This window comes from Sphaerodactylus townsendi, linkage group LG06, assembly GCF_021028975.2.
Source record: "Sphaerodactylus townsendi isolate TG3544 linkage group LG06, MPM_Stown_v2.3, whole genome shotgun sequence".
In the NCBI taxonomy this organism is placed as follows: Eukaryota; Metazoa; Chordata; class Lepidosauria; order Squamata; family Sphaerodactylidae; genus Sphaerodactylus; species Sphaerodactylus townsendi.
Window position 1 is genome coordinate 10,490,625 of NC_059430.1, and position 25,547 is coordinate 10,516,171.

The 25,547-nt window shown below is 48.9% G+C and overlaps 1 protein-coding gene across 1 annotated transcript in view; it reads left to right on the forward strand.

Annotated features, from left to right (window-relative positions):
- PODXL (podocalyxin like) overlaps positions 1 to 21,639 on the forward strand; it is a 71,345-nt gene extending 49,706 nt beyond the window's left edge. Inside the window, exons 7-11 of the mRNA XM_048501478.1 lie at positions 553 to 624; positions 12,703 to 12,862; positions 15,267 to 15,328; positions 16,113 to 16,277; positions 20,395 to 21,639. Of these exons, the coding sequence (XP_048357435.1) occupies positions 553 to 624; positions 12,703 to 12,862; positions 15,267 to 15,328; positions 16,113 to 16,277; positions 20,395 to 20,589 (654 nt within the window). The 3' untranslated portion in view covers positions 20,590 to 21,639. The remainder of the gene's footprint in view (positions 1 to 552; positions 625 to 12,702; positions 12,863 to 15,266; positions 15,329 to 16,112; positions 16,278 to 20,394) is intronic.
- The last annotated feature ends 3,908 nt before the right edge of the window (positions 21,640 to 25,547 follow it).

Consider the following 25,547-nt stretch of genomic DNA (forward strand, 5'->3'; position numbering starts at 1 on the left):
AATTGTTATTAATATTTAATAGTTGGATTTTTAGAAATTAATAATAGTGTACACATAGTATTGTTGTTTTTAGATTCTCTCTTCATTAGAATGAATGTTGTAGAATCTCTAAACATTTTGTAACTTAACGAAACATTTCTTGTAAAAAATATATTGGCTGTTTCAGTGCCCAGAATGCTACATAAGGCAAGATATGCTCTTTTGCGCTTTCTCCTTGGCTTGTTTTATCTTCTTTTATTTTATTTTCTGTAACAAATGAACATTTTTTTAAAAAAAAATTACAAAGAGAGTTCCATTCCCAGGAGGGAGAAAGAAAATGTAAAGTTGGAAATGCCAGAGATGAGATGCTTGAAAGAGGGAAAGGAAACGATGAAATTTCACCAAGATGGGATTGGGGTTTTGACATCCTGTAGGCCAGTGGTGGCGAACCTTTGGCACTCCAGATGTTATGGACTGCAATTCCCATCAGCCCCTGCCAGCATGGCCAAAGGTTCACCACCACGGCTGTAGGCAATTTGCTCTGCATTTTGACCCTCTGTTGCCTTTTTTCAGTTCATCTGCGAGGAAGCGATCCCCTCAGCAAACCAGGCCGTCGTTCTGACACTCAACCAGTCCACGCCGTGTGTAAGTATACCTCAAAGAGCAGCAGTGGCTTAGGAGGTTAAGAGCTCGTGTATCTAATCTGGAGGAACCGGGTTTGATTCCCAGCTCTGCCGCCTGAGCTGTGGAGGCTTCTCTGGGGAATTCAGATTAGCCTGGGCACTCCCACACACGCCAGCTGGGTGACCTTGGGCTAGTCACAGCTTCTCGGAGCTCTCTCAGCCCCACCTACCTCACAGGGTGTTTGTTGTGAGGGGGGAAGGGCAAGGAGATTGGAAGCCCCTTTGAGTCTCCTGCAGGAGAGAAAGGGGGGATATAAATCCAAACTCCTCTTCTTCTTCAAAGGGTGACGTCCCACCTCTTGTTCTTAGAGGGGACTTCGCAGCATCTTTGTCAAGAAAAGCACTTAGAATTCATGTTTACGTTCACGGGGTTTTCATTTGTACGCCTCAGCTACGTACAAAATCACATCATTGTTTTTACCTCATTCATCTTCCCAAGTTGCTCTCCGTCGTAACTGAGAAACTGTGACTTGTTCATGAATAGCCGAGAGATGTTTGCTCCCACCAAAAGAACCACCATAACATATAGGGCTTTTGGTGAGGCCGGCCGCGGATCGGCTGCCCCCTTGTGAGGCCCTCCACAGCGTCATCTCTGGCAGTGCCCTATATTAGTTCCATCTGGGGCGCTGCCAGTCCCTCCCAGCCTTAAGACCGGGTGCCGCTAAGATGGGTTGTTATGCTGCATATTGATCTTAATGTTTTTAGAGGTATTTTAAGTAGTTTATTGGTTGTTATATTGTCGATGTTGTGAACCACCTAGAGCCCACCGGGGATGAGGTGGTCTATGATGTCCAATGAAACAAACAAACAAACAAACATGGTGGCTGTGCCATTGGGGGGGGGGGTTAACCCCTGTCAGTCATTTTATAAAAGATGCTCATAAGACAAGGAGTATTGCAGACCTTCTTGGAGTTGGGAAGCAGAATTTGTTTCCCTCTAAACCAGTGGTGGGATCCAAAAATTTTCGTAACAGGTTCCCATGGTGGTGGGATTCAAACTGTGGTGTAGCGCCAATGGGGCTGGGTGGGGTACAATGGGGGCATAGCCGGGCATTCCAGGGGCGGGGCATTCCTGGGCAGGGCTGTGGCAAGGACGCAGCCGCTGCACCGGTCCTTGGGCGGGAAACGAATGCACGCAGGCGCAGGCTGCCACGCACGCCGGTGCCCCTCCTGCTAGACTGCTTCCAGTTCTGCGTGCTACTGCTGAGAGGAGGGGCGTAACTAAGGCAAAAATCACTTGGCAAAATCACCACTTAGTCACCCCCTCTTGGCACACACAAATAATTAGTAACCTACTCTCGGGAACCTGTGAGAACCTGCTGGATCCCACCTCTGCTCTAAACCCAACATGCTCTAAATTTGAAACTCAGAGAGAAAGGAGAAAGTAAACCCTGTTTGCTTCTCGCTGGTGTGCCTTTTTCTGGTATAGGGAGGGAGGTAAGAGTCTTATTTTAAGTCAAAAAAAGGTCTGCGGGGGGAAAGAGGGAAACCGCCCTTTTTCTGCTCTGGCCATCCTTGATGATCTCCCATCTAAGTACTAACCAAGACTGACCCTTCTTAGCTTCTGAGATCTGACTAGCCTGGGCCATCCAGGCCAAGGCAAAAGATGAACAGTGGTAGTTGACCATTGCCTTCCTCTGTCTAATAACGCTGACTTCCTTGGTGGTCTCCCATCCAAACAGTAACCAGGGCAGACCCTGCTTAGCTTCTGAGATCTGACATGAACCATAAGATGCATTGTGGCATCCTTGGTTACCCACTACTGCCACCCTCTGGCCCATATAAGCAGTGCTGTGATTCTCATGAATAATAGGAAAATTGGTTCCAATGAACCGGGGGCGGGGGCGGGGGGGAGGTAGAGTTCTCCTACATGTGGATAATCCCTGTAAGCCCCTACTATCCGCTCTCCTGAATTCACCTTATGAAGAAGATGTCGTTTTCTGGACACCTTTCACCGCTGTGCTATAGAGAGTGTCTTCACCTACTGCATCTGTGTATGGTTCTCCAGTTGCACAGTGGCAGATAGGAAGGCGCTCCAAAGGGTGATCACTCTTGCACAGAGGATTATTGGCTGCCCTCTCCCCTCCTGGGAAGAACTCTATAATTCCCGAAGCCTAAAGAAAGCCCAGAATATTCTGAGAGACCCGTCTCATCCAGCACACTCCCTTTTTGAACTGTTACCATCCGGCAGACGATACAGGTCTATCAAAACTAGGACCAAGAGGCTTAGAGACAGCTTCTACTCTAGAGCTGTGGCTATGCTGAACTCCGTGGCTTCGTGTTGATGTGTTTGGGGCTGTGTAGGGATGGGTGGAGGAAGGGGAAAGGGAGGATGGGGTATGAGTCTGGAATCGTGTGCATCGAGGAATGCTGCTGTAAATTTCGTTGTGCGTGCACAATGACAATAAAATGTTTATGCTTATGTTTATCCTGTGATACCTAGAAGCATAAAGCTACATCAGACCGACCAAACTTTTGAGTCCCAGAAATGTAAAGAATAGCCGTTGTTGTACCTTCTGGGGGGGGGAACCCTGCTCTTCCACAGAAGTCTGCTGGTAACCTTGGGCTAGTCCCTCACTCTCGGCCTAGCCTACCTTGCAAGGTTGTTGTTGAGAAGGTAAAGCAAAAGAGGAGGCAGTGAGCCATTCGGGGTCCCTGTTGGGAAGAAAACGGAGCATAAACCTCAGAACAAACAAATAACCAGATAAAGGCAAGATCACATCAAAGAGTCGAAGTTCCCACCAGCGACTTCCAGTACTAAATTAGCACACTTTGAAAAAGAAGCGTTTAAAGTCGGATATGTGGAATAGGGAACAGGCATGAATATCATGCAGAACTTTATAGCTGAAGGTTTCAGATTCCCACTCAGCTACTCTGGGGATATCTCCAAGCGCCGCCCCCCCTCCCCCCCCCTCGGCCGAGTTGGTCTCCCAGTAAGCTGGCAGGTTTTCGTTTTGAATTCAGGGCTCCCCAGTCCTAACACAATACTCTAGCCCAGCCATTCTCAACCAGGGTTCCCTGGTACCCTGGGGTGCGATGAGCATGTCCCAGGGGTACCGCGGCAACACTACCGCCCCCCCTCATTTTTGTGGTATCTCCCACCGGCGCCAGCAAGGACATGGAGCTGGCCCATGGGGCAGGGCCTGCCACAAGGTCAGCAGCCACCACCACCCCCAGTGCTTCCCTTCACCCTGGGAGGGGAAGGTGGGGTGTGTGGCAAGCAGGGACAATGGGAGGGGAAGGTGGAGGGTGGCAGCAGGGGTACCGTGAGATATGAAGAGTGAGGTCAAGGGTACCCTGACCTTGAAAAGGTTGGGAAACACTGGTCTAGCCATTTCCACATGTGCCGGCGGGGAAAATCTGCAGGAGAGAATAAGTGAGTGGAGGGTTGCTTCATCCTTCCTCGTCCCATTCATTCTTTCCCCATACGCTGCCCCTCTTTTACCTAGCTTTAACCCCTGCACGACCAGAACCGAGTAACAGGTTACACAGCCGAGTGTGTCCTGGGTGGCCACACCTCCCCAGCCGATTCGCGTCGTAAATACCCACCCCCTGCTAACACTCCTTTTGAAATCGCTTCTCGTGCGAGCCTTACACAGTCAAGGTTTCCTATGACCCTCAGATTACCTCCGGTTTCTTTTTTTTCCTGGCTGGACTTCCTGCCCTTTCGCTCGCAAACCCGGCGAAACTGTGGGAACCCGCCTCAGTCCACAGCTCCAGCCGGCATGGGAGCTAACCTCCGAGCATGCCGTAGGGCAGAAGGGGAGTTATCCTCTCTCTCCCCCTCGCGCGCATCTGCTCGGGGGTCCCTTTGTTGATTCAAGTGCCGTTACCTCATTCTGGCGGGGCTGTTAGTTTTAGATTCCCACCCGTGGGAACCAGATGAGCTCAGATTGTCGCAGCCTGTTAACTGGAGCCAAAGAATGTGGAAACACTTGGAAAGCGGAGAGATAGCAGATAGTAACGAGGAATCGGGCCCAGCCGTGCAGGTCAGGAGGTGCTGGAAGAGACCAGGGTGTTTATGTTTTCCTCTGTTTCCTTTCAGGTGCACGGGAATTTGCTTTCGCACCATTTCCTCCCCTAGGCTTGTGTATTCTGAAAGTTTTATATACTGCGAAGGCAAAAACAGAAATCACCCCAAAATATCACAGGTACCCTTGCCACTTGTGTAGCGGTTAAGGGTGTCATACCAGGAGCTGAGAGGCCCAAGTTCAATTCCCCCCTTGCCCAGAAAGCTCCCATGACAGGTCTAGAGACTGTCCCCCCCTTTCAACCGAAACTACCTGACAGGGCTGTTGTGACGACTAAACGGAGACTGCTTCTGCACATGCAGTATAATGCACTTTCAAACTGCTTTCAGTGCTCTTTGAAGCTGTGCGGAATAGCAAAATCCACTTGCAAACAGTTGTGAAAGTGGTTTGAAAACACATTATTCTGCGTGTGCGGAAGGGGCCAGAGGAAACTTAATTTAAGCCGCTTTGGGCCCCATCCAACATTCCCTGTCAACTGCGCAGCCGCGCAGCCGCCATGTTGATGCCACGGAGTTCGGGCGGCTGCCAGCAGGGGGAACTCCCGCAAGTGGCACCGTTCCGCACAGAGATGGGGAGCTTCCGCACAGTTCCCCACTGCAGTTAGAGGGACTGTTGGCCCCCTCTGGGGGAAGGAGGGTATAAATGGTTGAAAAAGTATAAATTATTTGTCCTGCACCACAACACACTTTCTTTACTTTTTCGGGGTCTTGTTATGAGAGCCAGTGGGATGAAGTGGTTCGAGTGTCAGACTAGAGTTGGAGACCTAGGTTGACCATTGGCTACTCGCTCTTTCTCAGTCTGGCCTACCTGAAAGGGTTGTTGTGTGGATAAAATTGAGGAGAAGAGAATGGATGTAAGCTGTTTGAGTCCCCTTTGGGGGGAAACGGGGGTGCAAATGGATACAAAAATTGTGCATTTTGTCGTGTTTTTAGGTCTCCGTAGTTGTGAGCTTAAAAATATAACTTTTTAAAAGTGAGAAATGTATCCCTAACTAGTGGGCTGAAAGAGCGCAGTCTTTTCCTCCTCGTTCCGTTGCATGCATGGATCCTGTTTTAGGTGGCAAAGCCGTGAACAAGTTACTTGAGCGTAATCTCAGCATGGCCTAGTCTTGAAGAGGACACTAAAGAGGCACAGAAATATTCCCAACGAATAAAATAGGACAAGGGAGACCTGAGTTCAGATTCTCTACTCCACTGAGAGCTTATTGGGTGACCAGTCATTCCCTACTTTGCAGGGTCGTTGTGATGGAAAAGTAGAAGGGTGGACAGATCTTTTAAAAGAGGCAGAGTGGAGCAGTAGTTAAGCATGTCTGACTAGAATCCGGGAGGTCCGGGTTCAAATCCCCACTTGTGCCACGGAAGCTCTCTGGGTGACCATGGGCCACGGCCCTCTATTTCTCTCAGGCCGGCCAACCTCAAAGGGTCTTTATGAGGATACGGTGGCGGAGAGAAGAATGAATGTCAGTCACTTTAGGTGCCCATTGGGGAAAAAAATAGGGTACAAATGAATTTAATTAATGCCAGGCCTTTGAGAGGAAAGAGGCGGTCCCCAGTTCGGGACCAATTTTTCTCAGTTCCTCCACATTCTCCCTGTGCCACCCTCAACCCAAATCCTAATTGTGTCGCAAGTCTAATTTTGACTGCAGCTTATGGGTCAGAACAATCAGCCGGAGTGCAGAATCGGCTCAGGATCAGCCTCGTCCTCCCGTTTCCCCCGTCCAGCGAACAAGCTAAACAATTCAGAACCGCCTCCCATTCTGTTCCCGGAGAACACGACTTCCTGCCGAGCCCCTACATCCTGTGCTCTCCTCCGCACCTCCCGGAGAGCCCTTTTGCAAACTTTTAGACAGAACAGGGAGATATCAGAGATCTCTGGGGAGGGAGATTGGAGGGAGGGAAGTTCCTCCTGCATAAGTGCATTCAATTGATAGAGCCCCCGCTCTCTGACGGGGGGCGGGGCAAGGACTTTGCAGCTCCAAATTAATGCAGGGAAAAGAAGAAGAGTTGGATGTACATCCCCGCTTTTCTTGTAAGGAGACCCAAGGGGGCTTAAAATCTCCTTTCCCTCCCCCCCAAAACAAACACCCTGTGAGGCGCGTGGGGCTGAGAGAGCTCTGAAGAACTGTGACTAGCCCAAGGTCACCCAACTGGCATGTGTTGGAGTGCACAAGCTAATCTGGTTCACCAGATAAGCCAAAAAAAGATACGAACTGATTGCCCCATTCATTTCTGATTAGAAACTTCTGAATGAAATGTTGTGAATGAAATACTAATGTATATTGCAAATTGTATTGTCGAAGGCTTTCAGGGCCGGAATCACTGGGGTGCTGTGTGGTTTCCGGGCTGTATGGCCGTGTTCTAGCAGCATTCTCTCCTGACGTTTCGCCTGCATCTGTGGCTGGCATCTTCAGAGGATCTGATAGTAGGAATGGAAAGCATTTGGAGGAGTGGGGAAACAAATCCAGTTCTCCAGATAAGAGTCTGCTGCTACACCACACTGGCTTCACCACTACACTATGCTACACTACACTACACTACACCACACTGGTGTAACCACTACACTACGCTGCCAGGAGGCCAGGCCCAATCTCAGCACAGCCACGAAATCAAATATGGACCTGTCCCCCTCCTCACTTTAGGTTGCTGGGAACATCACAGGGATCTTGGGAAGACTTTCCAGAGCGTACATGGGGGTGGGGGGGGGAGACATTAGGCAACACGGTGATATCACTTCCAAGTAGAAACCCAGAGTCACCTTATCAAGTGATACTCTTGTTACATACATACATACATACATACATACATACATACATACATACATACATACATACATACATACATACATACATACATACATACATACATACATAAGCCTTTATTGGCATAGTCAGAAAGAGTTACATAAATCGGGAACAATTGCACAAATACACGATGGATAAAAGGCCCCATGGGGAGCACAACAAATACGTTCTACTGGGAACTCTCAACTATCTCCGCCATGAAATTGGCGATCTCTTCACAAAGACCGGGTCCGAGTTGTTTAACAATAGAGATAACCTAGTCAGATCAGGCAGCCCAGATTACCTCAAGAAAAATGCTTAGGTTGAGTATATTTTAAGAATCTGATGTTCTCGAGATCTGATTTGCAAGCGCAAAAAGAGTTGGTGAGTCAGGGTTTCAACCACATTAAGTTTGCAACTGCCTTGCGGATTTATCTAAATTGCTGAACCTACCCTTTAACAGGGCAGAGGGCATAACGTTAAAACGCGCAATGGTAAGGGCTCTCCTTGCGCGTGGGTTCGTTAAGGTATGGAGGCAATAGGCCATACGTCTCTGTTCAAATGGAATTAGGAGTTAGATACTCTAGTTTTGCTAACGAATCTCTATGGTATTTACCATAGAGATTCGTTAGCAAAGCTAGAGTATCACTCGATAAGGTGACTCTGGGTTTTTACTCGGAAGTGGCTGAAGGAAACCCTAGATCATCACTCGTTGAAAGCGATGTCACCACACTGAGAAGTGTTTTCCTCCCCCCACTATTCCCTACCACCACCACTGCACCGAGTGGGGATGAGAGAGCACAGCCAGTAGTTTGCCCGCTGCAATCGAACTGCTGGCATCCCTTTCCCACCTCCCTTCCCCGATCTGCAATATGGATCTAAAACATTTGACCTACCTTCTAAGGTTGTTGTATGGCCAACATGATAGTGGTTAGCATGTTGCAGCAGCACTGAAGAGCTTCTGCATCTGACCCTCCCTTGGCCTTTGAGCTGGCGGGTTGGCTTTGGGCGTCGCTCTTTCTCAATTTAACCTACCTTGCAGGGATGTTGTGACGATAAAAGGGCGGGGAACACACGTTGCCCCGAGCTCATGGTGGGCGGGGGATCTTAATATTTTGCCGAGACCACGTACACGAAGTGCCGTGAACCCTCCGAGACACGGGCACGTTTGCCGCAGCCCTGTTTTCACAACCTTTCCCTCCAATTTTCAGTCAACATAAAACAAGCCAGCTTGTATCAGCAGGAGAATTCTCCAGAAAGAGAAAGAAAATGCTAAATAGGACAGGTTGAAGATATGCCCTGTTTGCTGTGCAGAAAGCAGGAAACATTTTATTTGCCCCACCCAGCTTTACAGCTCTCACTTTTGATTTCTCCACAGTTTGCGCCTGCCATTCTCTTAAAAAGGGCTTGGGCAGATTTATGGAGGAGAAGTCGATCTATGGCTACCAATCTTGATCCTCCTTGATCTCAGATTGCAAATGCCTTAGCAGACCAGGTGCTCAGGAACAGCAGCAGCAGCAGAAGGCCATTGCTTTCACCTCCTGCATGTGAGCTCCCAAAGGCACCTGGTGGGCCACTGCGAGTAGCAGAGAGCGGGACTAGATGGACTCTGGTCTGACCCAGTAGGCTCTTTCTTATGTTCTTATGTTCTTATGAGAGTTTCTAAAGTCGAGGCTCGCTGGAAGCCCAAGACCTTATTGGGCAGCCAGAGGACGAGACAGGACATCTGGTTTATTGTCCTCTGAGCAGGAGAGCACCCGCGCCCCTTCTCGCAATAGTTCTTTTTGGGGGAGTCTAGCCATTGGAGGGCAGGAAGCGCCCCCTGGCCCGCTGCATGACGAATCCCTTTGTGACCTGCTATTCCTGGAACGGCCCAAGCTGCAGCCTTGAGATAAAACCTCAAAGGGACGCCAGCGTGGGGAGGAAAGACAGCCTGACGTGTTTCGGGAGACTCTCCTTATTAAAGAAAGGATGACTTTTGGTCAGCCCAACTGCTGTGACATGGCTCATCCTCAAAGTCTAACCTCAGGCTGCGCTTCGACAAAGGCTAACCTTGTTGACTTTAACCCATCTGGACCAGTCGGGAAGCACACTGCAGATGTTTGGAGAGCAAGGGTGTTGCCCGAATCGGAGGGGTCTGTCCCTGTTCAGAGGGGGGTACTAGCTAGGGGCAGACTTTTGAATATTAGAGGCACGGGCTTGCGAGACCTCCCGCCAAAGTTTACAGGGAGCTTTCTCCTTCGAAAGCCGCAGGAGGCCAGCCTTAAAAGTTGTAACAATGTTACCGGAAAGTAAAATAACAACTGTTACACACGCAAGTGGCACGACATGGATGCACAGGGAATTCTAAGAAACCTAGGATTCGGAAAGGTTGTGGGGTTTCCGGCCGTGTCCCAGTAGCATTTTCTCCCGACGTTTCGCCTGCATCTGTGACTGGCATGTTCAGAGATCCTCTGAAGATGCCAGCCACAGATGCAGGTGAAACATCAGGAGAAAATACCACTGGGACACGGCCATACAGCTTGAAAACCTCACAACACCCCAGTGATTCTGGCCATGAAAGGCTTCGACAATACAGAGGAAGGATAGATTGGAATAGTGTATTGCGGGAACGGTGATAGTTACCTGTCCAGAAGAGGATAAGGTTCAAGAGAGCAGAGTCCAATGCCTTCACTGAATTCCAAGAGGAGGGAGAGACAGGGCACTAGGCACAGCGTTAACAAAACCAGTGTTTAGTCTAGAAAACACTAGGCAATGGGCTGCTGTTTGGGCAACCTAGATATAGGAAAATTTGACCCACCAGTGATGCTAAGAGTGCTAATCTTCCTACACAAAAGGGGAGTTTCAGGAGAGAACAATACAGTGGACAATGATTTGATGCGCCTTGAATCCATTACTCCTGGTCCTAGTCTCTGGAGCAGCAGAAAACAAGCTTGCTCCCTCTTCAACACGACATCCCTTCAAAAACCAATCTTCCCTTTCTGGGAAAGATAATTGAGAAGGCGGTCATCAATCTGGATGAACGACTGGTACTCAGTCTGTTGCAGTCCAGCTTCGGGCTGGGTTTTGGGATCTAGACAGCCCTTGTGGTTCTCGAGGAAGATCTTCGAATACATCTTAATAAGGGCTTGTCAGTGCTGCTGCTTTTATTGAATCTGTCAGCCGTGTTTCAACTGCCCGGCCTCCCCAGGAGGTGGTAGCACTGCCTTCACATGGTTTGTCTCTTTCCTCCAGGACACATTCAGAGAGTAGCCATCGGGGATAAGCGTTCCATCAGGCAACCCCTGAGTTGTGGGGTTTCTCAGAGTCAGTTTTATCCCCAGTGTTCCTATATATACGCGTCCTCTTATGGATCTCATCAGGAAGTTTGGAGTTGGGTGTCACCAATATGCTGAGGATACCCAGCTCTTTCCTTAAGAACATAAGAACGAGACTGCTGGATCAGACCAGAGTCCATCTAGTCCAGCTCTCTGCTACTCGCAGTGGCCCACCAGGTGCCTTTGGGAGCTCACGTGCAGGATGTGAAAGCAATGGCCTTCTGCTGCTGCTGCTGCTGCTCCCGAGCACCTGGTCTGCTAAGGCATTTGCAACCTCAGATCAAGATTGATCAAGATTGGTAGCCAGAGATCGACTTCTCCTCCATAAATCTGTCCAAGCCCCTTTCACAGCTATCCAAGGGAGTGGCCATCACCACCTCCTGTGGCAGCACATTCCAAACACCAAACCCACGTTGCGTGAAGAAGTGTTTCCTTTTATTAGTCCTAATTCTTCCCCCCAGCATTTTCAATGGATGCCCCCTGGTTCTAGTTTTGTGAGAAAGAGAGAAAAATGTCTCTCTGTCAACATTTTCTACCCCATGCATAATTTTATAGACTTCACTCATATCCCCCCTCAGACGTCTCCTCTCCAAACTAAAGAGTCCCAAACGCTGCAGCCTCTCCTCATAAGGAAGGGGCTCCTTGATGGATGAACCCCCCCCCCCCCCCCCCCGCATATCTTTCAGTCCTGGTGGCTGGATGTTTTGCTCGGATGGTAGAGACAGAGCTGGCTGGAGTTAAATTCAGCAAAACAGACGTTGCGTGGCTGGGGCGGGGCTGATACAGCCCAGAATCGCATTGGCTTTCTTGGCCACCGTCTTTTGCAGTCTTAGTTCTGGGGGGATTCACAGATTTTAAATCGAATTATTGTTTTATAGTTTTATAGTTCATTGTATAATGATTGTACCAGTTGCGGTTTTATGAATAGTTATGAACCACCCCGAGCCTGACTGGGGAAAGGCGTTGTAGAAATTTAATAAAATTAAAAAATAACTAAATAATTGTGGGAGGGAGTTCCAAAGTCAATTACCCGCTGCTGGCGTAGGAGGTTAAGAGCTCATGTATCTAATCTGGAGGAACCAGGTTTGATTCCCAGCTCTGCCACCTGAGCTGTGGAGGCTTATCTGGGGAATTCAGATTAGCCTGTGCACTCCCAACACACGCCAGCTGGGTGACCTTGGGCTAGTCACAGCTCTTCGGAGCTCTCTCAGCCCCACCTACCTCACAGGGTGTTTGTTGTGAGGGGGGAAGGGCAAGGAGATTGTCAGCCCCTTTGAGTCTCCTACAGGAGAGAAAGGGGGGATATAAATCCAAACTACTCCTCCTCCTCCTCCTCCTCCTCCTCCTCCTCCTCCTCCTCCTCCTCCTCCTCCTCCTCTTCTTCTTCTTCTTCTTCTTCTTCTTCTTCTTCTTCTTCTTCTTCTTCTTCTTCTTCTTCTTCTATTTCCTGCCCTTGTCCTGCTCTGAAATTTGACATGTAAGCACCAGAAGCAATCTAAACTCCCAGCGAAGAGTGAGAAGCACATCTCGAGAACCTTAAGAGGAATATACCTCGTCGGGACAAGAAATCTTTCCCCGACACCCTTCTGGTCCCACTTTGTGTCCCGGGGCAGGTGGTTAATTGGCCCAAGAAAGTGAATTTACAAGATAGCATAGGGAGAATCTTTTATAGTAGCCACGAACCTTTCAGTAGCTGAGGGCAGTAGAACTGGAGGAACGAAATCGGGGGGGGGGGGGGGATCAAGAAAGAGGAATGGAGAGAGGGGAAATAGAAAGGAAGCTCAACGCCCCTACTGTGCAGAGCCACCTACATGCATCAGCGCATTTCTGCCCTTTGAAAGCTATCGTTTGCCCTTAATGCGTTGGACCGCAGCAAACCAACCCTTACGTTGACAAACTTTCCACTTCCTACAGGACAGTTTGATAAAGAGCCCCCTGGGAGAACCGCTGCTCAACACGATCTGCAAAACTGTGAAGCCCAACTTCAATCGAAGCCAGAACCACTGCCTGGTGAGGCTGGCCCCCGTCGCTGGCGATCCCAGCACCCTGGCTATCACGGGCGTGTCCGTGCAGAGTAAGTTCCATGTGGGTCCTCGGGAGCCCTGCCTCTTGCGTGAAAATTCCCGGAGCTGCGCCCTCAAAGGTCGCAACGTCTTTCCAGACTCCAGCTTGGCTCCCCACCCACCCTGCGGCCGTGGGCCCCTTCCGCGCAGGCAGAATAATCCACTCTCAATCCTCTTTCAGTGCACTTTGAAGTTGGATTTTACTGTGCGGAATAGCAAAATCCACTTGCAAACAATTGTGGAAGTGGATCGAAAGTGCATTATTTTGCCTTGGTGATGCTAAATAAGCTTCTGGATGGCCAAACAGAGTGGCCATGAGAAGCTATAATCAGCACAAGAGTGGCACGATATCACCTGCTCACCTCCTCGCTGGGTTCCCCCGCTTAAAGTAGCCAAATTTGCTTGGATTGCATTCAAAATCAGGAATATAAGGGACAAGTGATAGTCTATTTATTGCAGGGGTGTCCAACTCACCAGTTAGCTGAATGTTCATGGACTACCAATTCCCATCAGCCCCTGCTTTATCATGGCCGAGTGGCTGATGGGGAATTGCAATCCATAATTTATCCTAGCTATGAAATTGGGAACACCTATTATCATATTGTCATTAAAGTGGGTCTCACACTGTTTTAACCAAATTGCTAGAGAAACGGAATGTTATTTATTTGAATCTGAGGCTGATTCCGCATGGGCCAAAAGCAGCAGTGTGAAAACGGTGTGAAAATGGTGTAAAAGGGTTTAAAAGGGCATAAAAGGGTTTATACTGTTTTCACGTCGTTTTCACACTGCTGCTTTTGGCCCATGCGGAATCAGCCTGAGATAATTTTATTTAAATTGATTGTATTACATCCGCATAAAAGTGATAGATTTTATAACTATTTTAATCATATAGTTTACTACTAAATGTTATTGGTGTTTGAGTATAGTTGTCGGTTTTACGCAAATTGGTTTTAAAGTTTTAATGGACTGTGATATTTCTTTCCCAGTTCTTAAGTCACCTGTTAGATGTGAATAAGATTTCCTCGGAACACTAAAATTATTTGTTATACACTGGAATTTTGTCGCATTGGCTTATTTTAATTTTTATGGATGGTCTACGATCGCAATAAACAAACACACTCATTGGGGTGCTGTGTGGTTTCTGGGCTGTCTGGCCGTGTTCTAGCAGCATTCTCTCCTGACGTTTCGCCTGCATCTGTGGCTGGCATCTTCAGAGGATCCTCAGATGCAGGCAAAACGTCAGGAGAAAAATGCTACCCAAAATTATTTCCAAAGGCTTCGAGGAAATCTAATATTCGACCATTGAAAGGCCCAGCCGACAAAACACACTCATGCTGGATTCCTCGTAGATCCTGATCCCAGCTTTCAAGCATGTGCCTTTTCTGACCTATCCATTGCATGTAGTTTTGCAACACAATTTGGTGCAGGGTACCGGGAAGGGGTAGGAGCAGAGTGCTTATTCAGAGAGCCCCCCCTCCCTTGTCCCTGAATCCCACGCACTGCCTGCCCGTCCACCACTATTCGCACATCCCAATATCTCCCACCACTGGTGCCCCTAAAATTGAGGTTTGGGGATGCTGGTTCAGATCTAGACTTCAAGTCTTGGATAAAACGGAAAGGATTGCAGGAAACCGTTCCTGGTCCTCATGGGTTGAATGACTTGCTCTGTAAAATGAAGCTTAATTTAGAGACCGCAGTCTTCTTTTTTTTTGTGTGGTGTAGCGGTTAAGACTGGTGGACTCTAATCTGGAGAACCAGGTTTGATTCTCCCACTCCTCCATATGAGCAGCAAACTCAAATCCAGAGAATCGGGGTTGTTTCCCCGCCCCTCCACATGAGCAGTGGATTCTAATCTGGAGAAGCAGGTTTGATTCCCTGCTCCTCCACATGAAGCCTGCGGGGGAGACCTTGGGCCAGTCCCAGTTCTCTCAGAACTCTCTCAGTCCAACGAGGTGTCTGTTGTGGGGAAAGGAAGGGAAGGACTTTGTCAGTCACCTTGAGTCTCCTTACAGGAGAGAAAAGGGGAGTCTAAATCCAAAACTCTTCTTCCTCTTCTAAGAACTTGGACCAGGAAACAGTAATAGGAAGACCACAACAGATGGCCCAAGTTGGATCCAGATTTAACCAGCGACGTGAGAAAGCATGAACCGATAACCAATGGGCACGCTTTTCTGCTCCTTTTAAGGGAGGCCTTTTATAAAGCATGATGAATAGGTATCGAACTCGCGGCCCTCCAGATGTTATGGACTACAGTTCCCATCATCCCCTGCCAGCATCATGCTGGCAGGGGATGATGGAGCTTCTGAATCCTGCTCTGGAGAGCAATTTAATACCTATAATTGTAGTATACCTTCCGTTGGGTCCTGTAGCATACTGACCTTCTCACTCCCCCCCCCCTTTTGGTTTTTCCATTAGTAAATGCCGTTGCCGATGAGCTGTTTGAATCTCTGAAAATAAAGGAAGGAGAATTAAAGAAGGTAAGAGGGGCTAATGCTTCCAAGATTGATTTCTGCTCTTCAAAATACCTAGGCCAAGGGTTCCCAACGTGGTGTTCATGGGTGTCATACTGCCTGCCAACATCGTCAGAGACGCCGTGCTGCAGTGGTTAAATTTGGTGGACTCTACTCTGGAGAACTAGGTTCGATTCCCCACTCCTCCACATGAGCGGCGGAGTCTTATTTGGTGAACTGGACTTATTTCCCCGCTCCTACACATGAAGCCTGCCGGGTGACCTTGAGCCAGTTGCAGTTCTCTCAGAACTCTCTCAGCCCCACCTACCTCACAAGGCGTCTGTTGTAGGAAGAGGAAGGGAAGGCGTTTGTCAGCCCCTTAGAGTGTTACTGGAGGGGAAGAGGAGGTTATAAATCCAAAACTCTTTCTCTTGTCTCTTGTGACCCAACCAGTATCTCATTGCAAGCAAGACTCCCGAGATGTTCAGGTGGCATCGAAGTGACTCCCCAGGGCCTGAAGGGTTTTGTGGCCTCGGATAACGGTTTACACCTTCCTATGAGCAGCACAAGCAGAATAAATTGTGCAAAACTGGACCACATACGCACAGGGGGCTGAATCAGCATAACCTGTACTGCTTGCCTAGCTCACCGACGGTTCTAGTGCAGTTGTGGGTAGTCACAGAAAAGACAAGAGGAACCGAGGCCAGACCCCCAACTAGCCCGCAGTGTGGGGCGATAAACACGGCGCTTTCCAGTAGGGATGCATTTGCCCTCAGCCGTTTCACCCCTTTGCTCCCTTGTCATTCTACAGCTCGGGGTGAACGTCAGTTACGCCGGCGAGTACCCGGACATGGACAGCGAGGACCGGTTCAGCATGCCCTTGATCATCACCATCGTCTGCATGGCGGCGTCTCTCCTCCTTGCTGCCGCCATCTACGGCTGTTGCCACCAGCGTATTACCCAAAGGAAGGACCAGGTAACTGAGTTCCGTTTGTGCTTGCGCAAGGGCGCGTCGTGGGTCTTCTACGCTTCTATTCGAGCTCAGCAGCATAAGAGCCAGCATCTGATGTACCCCAATCCAGTGTGGGGACTCCACGCAGCAGTGGCGTAGGAGGTTAAGAGCTCGTGTATCTAATCTGGAGGAACCAGGTTTGATTCCCAGCTCTGCCGCCTGAGCTGTGGAGGCTTATCTGGGGAATTCAGATTAGCCTAGGCACTCCCACACACGCCAGCTGGGTGACCTTGGGCTAGTCACAGCTTCTCGGAGCTCTCTCAGCCCCACCCACCTCACAGGGTGTTTGTTGTGAGGGGGGAAGGGCAAGGAGATTGGAAGCCCCTTTGAGTCTCCTGCAGGAGAGAAAGGGGGGATATAAATCCAAACTCTTCTTCTTCTTCTTTATGCAGGCCTCCCCTGCAATCCAGTTCTGGGTGCCACTGAGGGTAACATACTACTCAGTTCTCTTCCTTTCCTAGCTAGGGGAAGAGTCTTCAAGACCTTGTTGGCATTCTTATTTTTTTTCTTAAAGATGATTTCTCTGGAGTGGTGCCATCTTAATACCACAGAACTAGACAGACTGCATGGCCTCTTCCAATATTGCCTGTCAACTCTCCAAGGGTGTGGGGGGGTATTGAAAGAAGAAGCATCAAAGAAAAAGAACTGGTTTTTATACCCCACTTCTCCCTACCTTGAAGGAGTCTCAAGGTAGCTTACAAACTCCTTCCCTCCCTCTCCCCACAACAGATACTTTGCAAGGTAGGTGGGCAGTGGTGGGATCCAAAAATTTTAGTAACAGGTTCCCTCGCCAGCCCCCCTCAGCAAAGGGGGCAGAGGCGTGCCTAGGCAAACCGGAGCCATGGGCAAAACCTGAGTTGGATGCCCCCCCCCCCCCATGGGCAGCCACCCCACCATGACCCCAAACATTTTTTTTTGCACCAGGTCATTTCTAAATCATCATCACATTATAGAAAATGCCCCCACTCACAAATCTGAACACAGCAATGGTGAAACACACAGGTTCTTTGATAGAGACTGGTGCGATAAAAGGTACGAAAGGCTGAGGATCCATGAATTACCGGCGGTACCTGGCATGGAAGGGGATTAGCAGTTCAGGGAGTTACACTGTTAGTCGCAATTGCTATATGGAACCTTCACGTTTAAAGGCAGGAGGCCTCTCGGGGAGGCGGGGGCGTGGAGGTGGAAAAGCGGACCCAATTAGTAACCCCCTCTCAGCACACACAAATAATTAGTAACCCACTCTAGGGAACTGGTGAGAACCTGCTGGATCCCACCACTGTAGGTGGGTCTGAGAAAGTTCTGAAAGAACTGTGCCTAGCCCAGGATTCCCCAGCGGGCTTCAGGTGCAGGAGCGGGGAAACAAACCTGGTTTTCCAGATTTGAGTCTTCTGCCTTTCAAATACTTCTCCGACACGTCCGCTCCGGGCTAAACCTGTCCCAACTCCTTGCCTCTTTTTCCTCACAAGACTTGGTCCTCTGGACTCCTCACCCTCTTCGTTGCCCTCCTCTGGACACATTCCAGCTCGTCCACTCCCTTCTTAAACTGCAGTGATATATTTGTGCCCTTTGGTCAAGATCTTCTAGTACAGATTTCCTGATTCAGCATAAGGCAGTTTCCTAGGGTTAAGTGTCTGCCAGCCACTGAAAATGGGCAGCGACGTTTGGCTCACAGCCCAAACATTTTCTTTATGTTCAAAACCCTCTGGGTGTAGTTTCATGCTCCACAAAGAGAAAGGGCGGCGGGATGTGTGTGTGTAGCGTGTGTGTAGCGGGGATGACAGAGAGCTGAGACTAGAAATCAAAGGAAGCCATACAGAGAACGAAGAAAGCCGGGAAAGTCAGCAGCGGCAGAAGGATTAATTGTCCCACTTCCGAAAACAGATAGCATCACAGTACCGGGAGTGGTAGGGAAGCCGAGCTAAAAGGACGGATCAATTGTGTCTAGGGCAGGAAAGAGGTCAAGGCAGATGAGGACAGGGTAGATCTTTGAATGAGGCCGGAATAGGCCCGTCCCTGTTTCCACCCTTTCCTGCCTCCACCCAATTCGGCCCGATGCAAATTGGTACCTTCTCCCTTTTTGGTTCTGAGATCAGCGGTTGCATTACTTGAAGAGGCCACCAGAGGGCAGAAGCACCCCAGAGTTTACTGCTAATCCCTTGTCAATCGATCGATCAATCTCAATCACATTCTCTCATCCTTCTTTCAACCCCCCCTTTCAACTTATTTCTCAATTTAAAGAAACACACACAACCTTTTAAAACATTATAGAGTCACATAATAAAGTCACAATTTGGTGCTTTTTTGTCTCTCCATTCTGGGAGTTAGAAAGCTTTTGAAGTACTAAGAGCAGCAGTGGCATAGGAGGTTAAGAGCTCGTGTATCTAATCTGGAGGAACCGGGTTTGATTCCCAGCTCTGCCACCTGAGCTGTGGAGGCTTATCTGGGGAATTCAGATTAGCCCGTGCGCTCCCACACACGCCAGCTGGGTGACCTTGGGCTAGTCACAGCTTCTCGGAGCTCTCTCAGCCCCACCCACCTCACAGGGTGTTGTTGTGAGGGGGAAAGGGCAAGGAGATTGTAAGCCCCTTTGAGTCTCCTGCAGGAGAGAAAGGGGGGAATATAAATCCAAACTCCTCCTCCTCCTCCTCTTCCTCTTTCTCTTCCTCTTCCTCCTCCTCTTCTTCTTCTTCTTCTTCTTCTTCTGAAATTGGGACCAAAAAAAAGAGTACTTTGTTCCACAGCACTACAAACCCCAAGAGGACTAGGGCCTGGTGAGATTATTATTTTTTAAAGGGGCAACGTTCCTTTTTTAAAGGGGCAACAGGTTGGACCAGGAGGTGCCGTTATGTCTACTTCAGCCCTACGGCAGCTTTTTAAAAAAGAGGACTAACCAAATTCCTGGAGACTGAGAGATCTGTCAGTGTCTTAAGTGCGACTGCTTCTGAAGATGGAGGCTCCATGAAGCAGTGTAGTTCAGAGGATCAGGCAGAAAAGTAGCACGTCTTACAAGCTTTCTGGGAACGTGTAGCTATCTGTGATTTGTAACAGGATACCCGTTGTGGTGGGAGATTGCAGGAGGTTCTCTTTCGATGGGCCTCCAGCTACCGGTGAGGAAATCCCTGGATATTTCGGTCTGGGAAGTGCGGGCCTTCAGTGGTGTGTAACACCGTAGAGTCCACCTTTCGTAACATTTTCTGTAGGGAAACTGATCTCTGTCCTTTAAAAATAATTCCAAGAGATTCCCAGGTCCCACCTGGACGTAGCAGCCCCTTTTCAGTGTCCCGATGGCAGAAATATCCCAGTACTGTGACTCAATGAAAAACGTTTTTATAAGGCTAGCCAGCAGCCCTGAGGGATTTCTGCATCACCATAGCAACACAGGATCTGGTGTAGTGGTTAAGAGCAGGTGCACTCTAATCTGGAGAACCGGGTTTGACTCCCCGCTCTGCTGCTTGAGCTGTGGAGGCTCATCTGGTGAACTAGATTAGCTTGTGCACTCCCACACACGCCAGCTGGGTGACCTTGGGCGAGTCACAGCTTCTCGGAGCTCTCTCAGCCCCACCCACCTCACAGGGTGTTTGTTGTGAGGGGGGAAGGGCAAGGAGATTGAAGCCCCTTTGAGTCTCCTTACAGGAGAGAAAGGGGGGATATAAATCCAAACTCTCCTTCTTTTTCTTCATCTCTGTCTTGCAAATTTCAGGCCAGATCCTAGAGATCCATTCCATCAGGGGTGGGGGCTTCCTTCAGCCCACCAAACGTCCCCCTGCCACCAGACTGCTTGCTCAGGGGAGCTTTAGGTACCCAGGGGAAGGGTACCAGTGGCATAAGAAATCTGCATATCCAACCCTTAACCTTAGCAGAAGAATAAAATCCGCTTAGGCCCATGGTGGCGAACCTATGGCACTCCAGATATTCACGGACTACAATTCCCATCAGCCCCTGCCAGGGGCTGGCAGGGGCTGATGGGAATTGTAGTTCATGAACATCTGGAGTGCCATAGGTTCGCCACCACGGGCTTAGGTTAATCACGGCTGCTCTCATCAGGCCCAGCCTCCATCGCCTTTCTCTCGTTTTCCAGCAACGTCTGACGGAAGAGCTCCAAACCATGGAGAACGGTTACCACGACAACCCCACCTTGGAGGTGATGGAGACCTCGTCGGAGATGCAGGAGAAGAAGGTCAACCTGAACGGGGAGCTGGGAGACAGCTGGATCGTCCCCATGGACAACCTAACGAAGGAGGACCTGGAGGAAGAGGAGGACACGCATTTATAACTGCGAAACACACCAGAGAGGAAATGGACTTCATACTAAGCAAAAAATAAAAAAAGGACAACTTAAATTGCAGCCGCAAGTGCCGACCTAGCAGGGGAGATAGATCGTTTTTCGTAAGAGCAGAGGGTCTCACACCGTGGCCGAAACCTTGCTTTTTTTTAAAAAAAGAAGAAAATAGACAACTCCCACCAGCTTTCTACGCAAAAATGTATGTGCATATATGTGTATTTTTTCCCCAAGACAGTGCCTCTCTTTAAGCATTAAGCAAGGCAGACAGAATCAGGCAACTTGTATGCAAAATCATCACTTTTCGAGATCCTACGGGCCCGTACGAACCGTTCCGAGCGCACTGGGCACAGATCGGTTAGAAATCGTCTCGTGGTGGTCCCAATGAAGAGGAGGAGTCCAGGCTGGGTTTTTATTGGGGGGGGGGTCCCTTGATGGGGGATCACAGAGAATGGTCTGGCAATACCTGACGAGTTCCCCAAAGTCGGGAACGAACCGGAACGCTGTTATTTAACAGGATGGTGAGTCCAGAGTGCTTGAATATGGAGACAGTTGGGAGGGGGGGGTAGCACTAATTATGATTTCCTTCCCCTCCTCCCCAACCCCAATTCTGGGCTCCTCTTTCCACTTGATTTTACTGCGCAACTCCCCCCTTTCAAAATACTGGAGCGTGAACCCCAAAGTAGCCTACGGTGAGGTGGGAATTATTCTAGTTATGACTGCAAGAACCAGTTTTCATCAGCTACAAATTGATGCTTACCTGTGTCTGCCTAAATGTGTCTAGACCAGCCTTTTCTGGTCTAGACACATTTCTGTCCTTTGCCCTGTTCATTGGATTCGCAGAGGGGGAGATCTCTTGGTGATCTATGGGCCCATATGAACAGTTCCGAGCGCATTGGGCACAGATCAGTTAGAAATCGTGGCGTAGGAGGTTAAGAGCTCGTGTATCTGATCTGGAGGAACCGGGTTTGATTCCCAGCTCTGCCGTCTGAGCTGTGGAGGCTTATCTGGGGAATTCAGATTAGCCTGGGCACTCCCACACACGCCAGCTGGGTGACCTTGGGCTAGTCACAGCTTCTCGGAGCTCTCTCAGCCCCACCTACCTCACAGGGTGTTTGTTGTGAGGGGGGAAGGGCAAGGAGATTGTAAGCCCCTTTGAGTCTCCTGCAGGAGAGAAAGGGGGGATATAAATCCAAACTCTTCTTCTCAAACTCTTCTTCATCTAGCTGGGCTACTGGAAAAGATTTCCGCAGAGAAGGGCCATTTCAGATTTCAGGAGGGAGGGAGGAAGGGAAAAAATTTCCATCAGGTATAAGTGGAGGAAGAGACCCACAGTAAAGTTTAAAAGCTGCCTCCTTGTATATATTTGAGATGAAATGGCCGAAGGAGAGAGGGCATTTTAAGAGCAGTACCTTTTCAACACTTAACTCCAGCAACGTAAAAGCGCCTGTTCTTTCTTTAAAGGAAAAAAAATGGATTTGTGCCTTTGAGATGCATAGGCTGTACATAAGCCCATTCAGGTGTTTAGAGCAGTCACCTGTATGAAGCAATATGGAAAGAAATAAAGACTGACATCTTTGGGGCAGGGAGGGTGGCTCGTAATCTATCCCACCCCACCAGCAACTAAATATGTAGTTTTTTAAAAAACCTGTTTCTACCAGTTAGATCAGTGGTGGCGAACCTTTGGCGCTCCAGATGTTATAGACCACAATTCCCATCATCCCCTGCCAGCATGGCCAATTGGCTGATGGGAATTGTAGTCTATAACATCTGGAGTGCCGAAGGTTCATCACCACGGAGTTAGATGAATATGTCTGTTTTTAGGTGATTACCAGGGGTGTGTGGAAATCATCCCCCAAGGAGAAATCAACAGCTACCACTGCGGCATAAGCCGTTTTTGACCCAGAGAGGCCCATTTTAATTTGCTCGTTCAAAACTGTGTCTGCAGCCATTGTTAGCCTCCTTCCGCACACGCGGAATAATGCACATTCAATCCACTTTCACAACTGTTTGAAAGTGGATTTTGCTATTCTGCACAGCAAAATCCAGTTTCAAAGTACATTAAAAGGTGGATTGAAAGTGCATTATTCTGCATGTGCGGAAGGGGCCTTAATAGAGCTGGGAAACAGGATTTTATCCTGCACTTGAAACCGGTTTGATCTGGAGACGCTGATGCTGGGGGCCTTGAAGAAATCAAAATATAGGAACAGCCAAGATTTTGCACTGAGGGACCTCTCCGAGCGAGTCCAATCCAGGACAACTTTGGGGGGAAATTGTAAATATTACAGTTTTGGGTGTGGCACTATTTTTTCGCCCCTGCCTTTTGCTTCGGTGTGCAAAAGGGAATTAACAGAGTTCAGGAACGCTCATTTCAAAGGGCAGCTTGACGCAGCTCAGGAAGGCAGGCGGAATCTTATCTGAGCAAGAAACAGCGGAGAAGGGCAGTGGAAAAAGAAATCGGACGCTTTTCATAACAGAGCCTTTAGCGTCTGGTCTGGTCTGCTCCAATCAAAGGCTTTGTGACACTGTCCTATAGCAGTGGTGGCGAACCTATGGCACGGGTGCCAGAGATGGCACTCAGAGCCCTCTCTGTGAGCACATGCAAACAGAGACACCCCCCACACACACACACACATCTAGGCTGGCCTGGGCTGCTGGGCTCAATTATTAGCATTAAACCTAAGACCTAGTTTTGGAGAAGCAGTGTAACCCTGTTAAGTGCTGTTAAACCCCACTGATTTTCATGCGAAGAACTGTGCGATCCTTTACCTGAGAGTAAGTGCGATCCTTTACCTGAGAGTAAGCTCGATGGCTGGCAATGGGGCTTGCTTCTGAGCAAATTCTCCTAGGGTTGTGATTCACTTGTTGGAAGAGTTGCACGGTTGCTTCAAAGCAAAGCCACCGACTACCACCAAGCTTACTCCCGAGTAACGCATGCCTCGGAGCCAACCATTTTTTCTAAACTAAAACCTCAGTATTCAGGTTAAATTGCCGTGTTGGCACTTTGCGATAGAGAAGTAGGTTTTGGGTTGCAATTTGGGCACTCGGTCTCGAAAAGGTTCACCATCACTGTCCTATAGCATCGTTCACTGGACTTTCCGAGAGTCGGATTGGAGCAAAGTTATCCCATTTGTGATTTAGGGAGAAAGAATCTTCTCTTGACACTATGCCTTAAAGCGCAGCAGAACAAAGAAAGCCTCAAATGTTGTGAATCCATTGCCGTGTTTTCATCATATTATGTGCAAAATCCGGGGACTTTTCTGCATATGTGGTGGGGGTGTATATATATCTACATCTCTCTGTTAGTCTATCCACACACACATACACACACAGGAAAATATCAAAAGAACTGTCCCTTGCCTGCCAAGAAAAATAATCTGAAAGGAAACGACTGAGGGTTTAGCCCATTCCTAATCTGAAGAAAGATGAAGGTTGAGATAAATCCTACAAAAGTCCCCCTAATAAAAGAAATGTCTGTCTGTGCACCGGCTGGAGCCATCGAGGAAAGGAGGCGGCCTGGGTGTATTCTTGGGATGTCCTTTTTTTAAAAATGAGAACAATTCCTGCGGTGAAAAAGAGATTTAGGGCAAAGGATACTTGGGAGTCTCCACCCTTCGCCTTAAAACAAAACTCTCCAGTTTAAGCATTCATTAGAAAAAGGGACTTTCAACAAGGATAAAAAAGAAGAAGAGTTTTTAGATTTATACACACGCACCCCTTTCTCTCCTGTAAGGAGACTTAAAGGGGCTTACAACCTCCTTTCCCTTCCCTCCCACCCCACAACAAACACCCTGTTTTTGTTTTAAGGCTGGACGGAGGAACATGCAAACTTTCAGATTTCACAGCACTCTGCGCCTGTGCCCTCCATTAACCCTCATGGCTCCCACACAAAATATTCAAACAAAGTTGGCCTCCCCTTTGCATTCTTTGTCTTGCACAAAACTGAACTAGCTTCTCTTGCCGTCCCTAAAACACGCTCCGGCAGGGGCTATGCAAAGCTAACTCACAGGGATTGGTGCAATTCACTGACATCGGCAATAAACCAGACAACCGACCATTCGGACATCCGCGCATTGAAAGCATCGGGTAGCAGGCGATAGAAGAGACCTCAGCCCGAGACGCTGCTGCCACTCAGAGCAGGCAATTCTGACCAATGGTCAGACTCAGCGGAAGGCAGCTTTGTAGGATCAAGGAAAGAAAGAGGTTTCCTTCCCTTTGCTTAAATCCGCTGCAGCAGAGAGGAAATCGAAAGGGTGTAGCTGCCTTTGGACGGAAGGCCCAAAGCTACATTCCCGGAACGTTTTATTTCTTTTTAACTACCCTGCCTACCCAACTATGCATTCCTCTTGTCAGTCTCTTTGTGACCCTCGGAGCCGTCTCGAATGGGACCACCCCACACTTTTCACCCCACACTTGATATAGGCTAAAATAGCTGTACTAGAAAGATGTTCTCACCTGATCCCAGCAGCCGTAGCCGATCTAGCTGCGTTTAGTGAGGTTGGAATGCCATGCTTGTTTGCAAAGAGCAGGGACAGGGGGACGGGTGTGTGTGCAGATCTTAATGTATTATGTAAAGCAACAAGAGATGGTTTGAGTAAACTGAGTGCAGGTGTGGAGTACGGTCTTTAGAGGGCAGCAGCGCCCGGCTCTGTGTCTTGCCAAAGCTTTCTGTTTGCAGCTATGCAAAATTTGGCAGCCTCGCCTACTGGTGACTACGTCTGCACCGCACCGTTCTTTCTAAAGAGGGCCCAACGTGGCTTACGTAATTTTCCATTTTTGCCTCACAACAACTCTGTGAGGCGGGTTAGACTGCGTGTGTGGGTCTGGACCGAAGCCACCCGGCCAGTTTCCGTGGCAGAATGGGGGGGGGGGGTCTGTGGCAGAATCGGGGAGTTCGGCTCTGGGTCTCCCAGATTTGTAGCCTTGACATAGTAGCCACTACACCCCACACA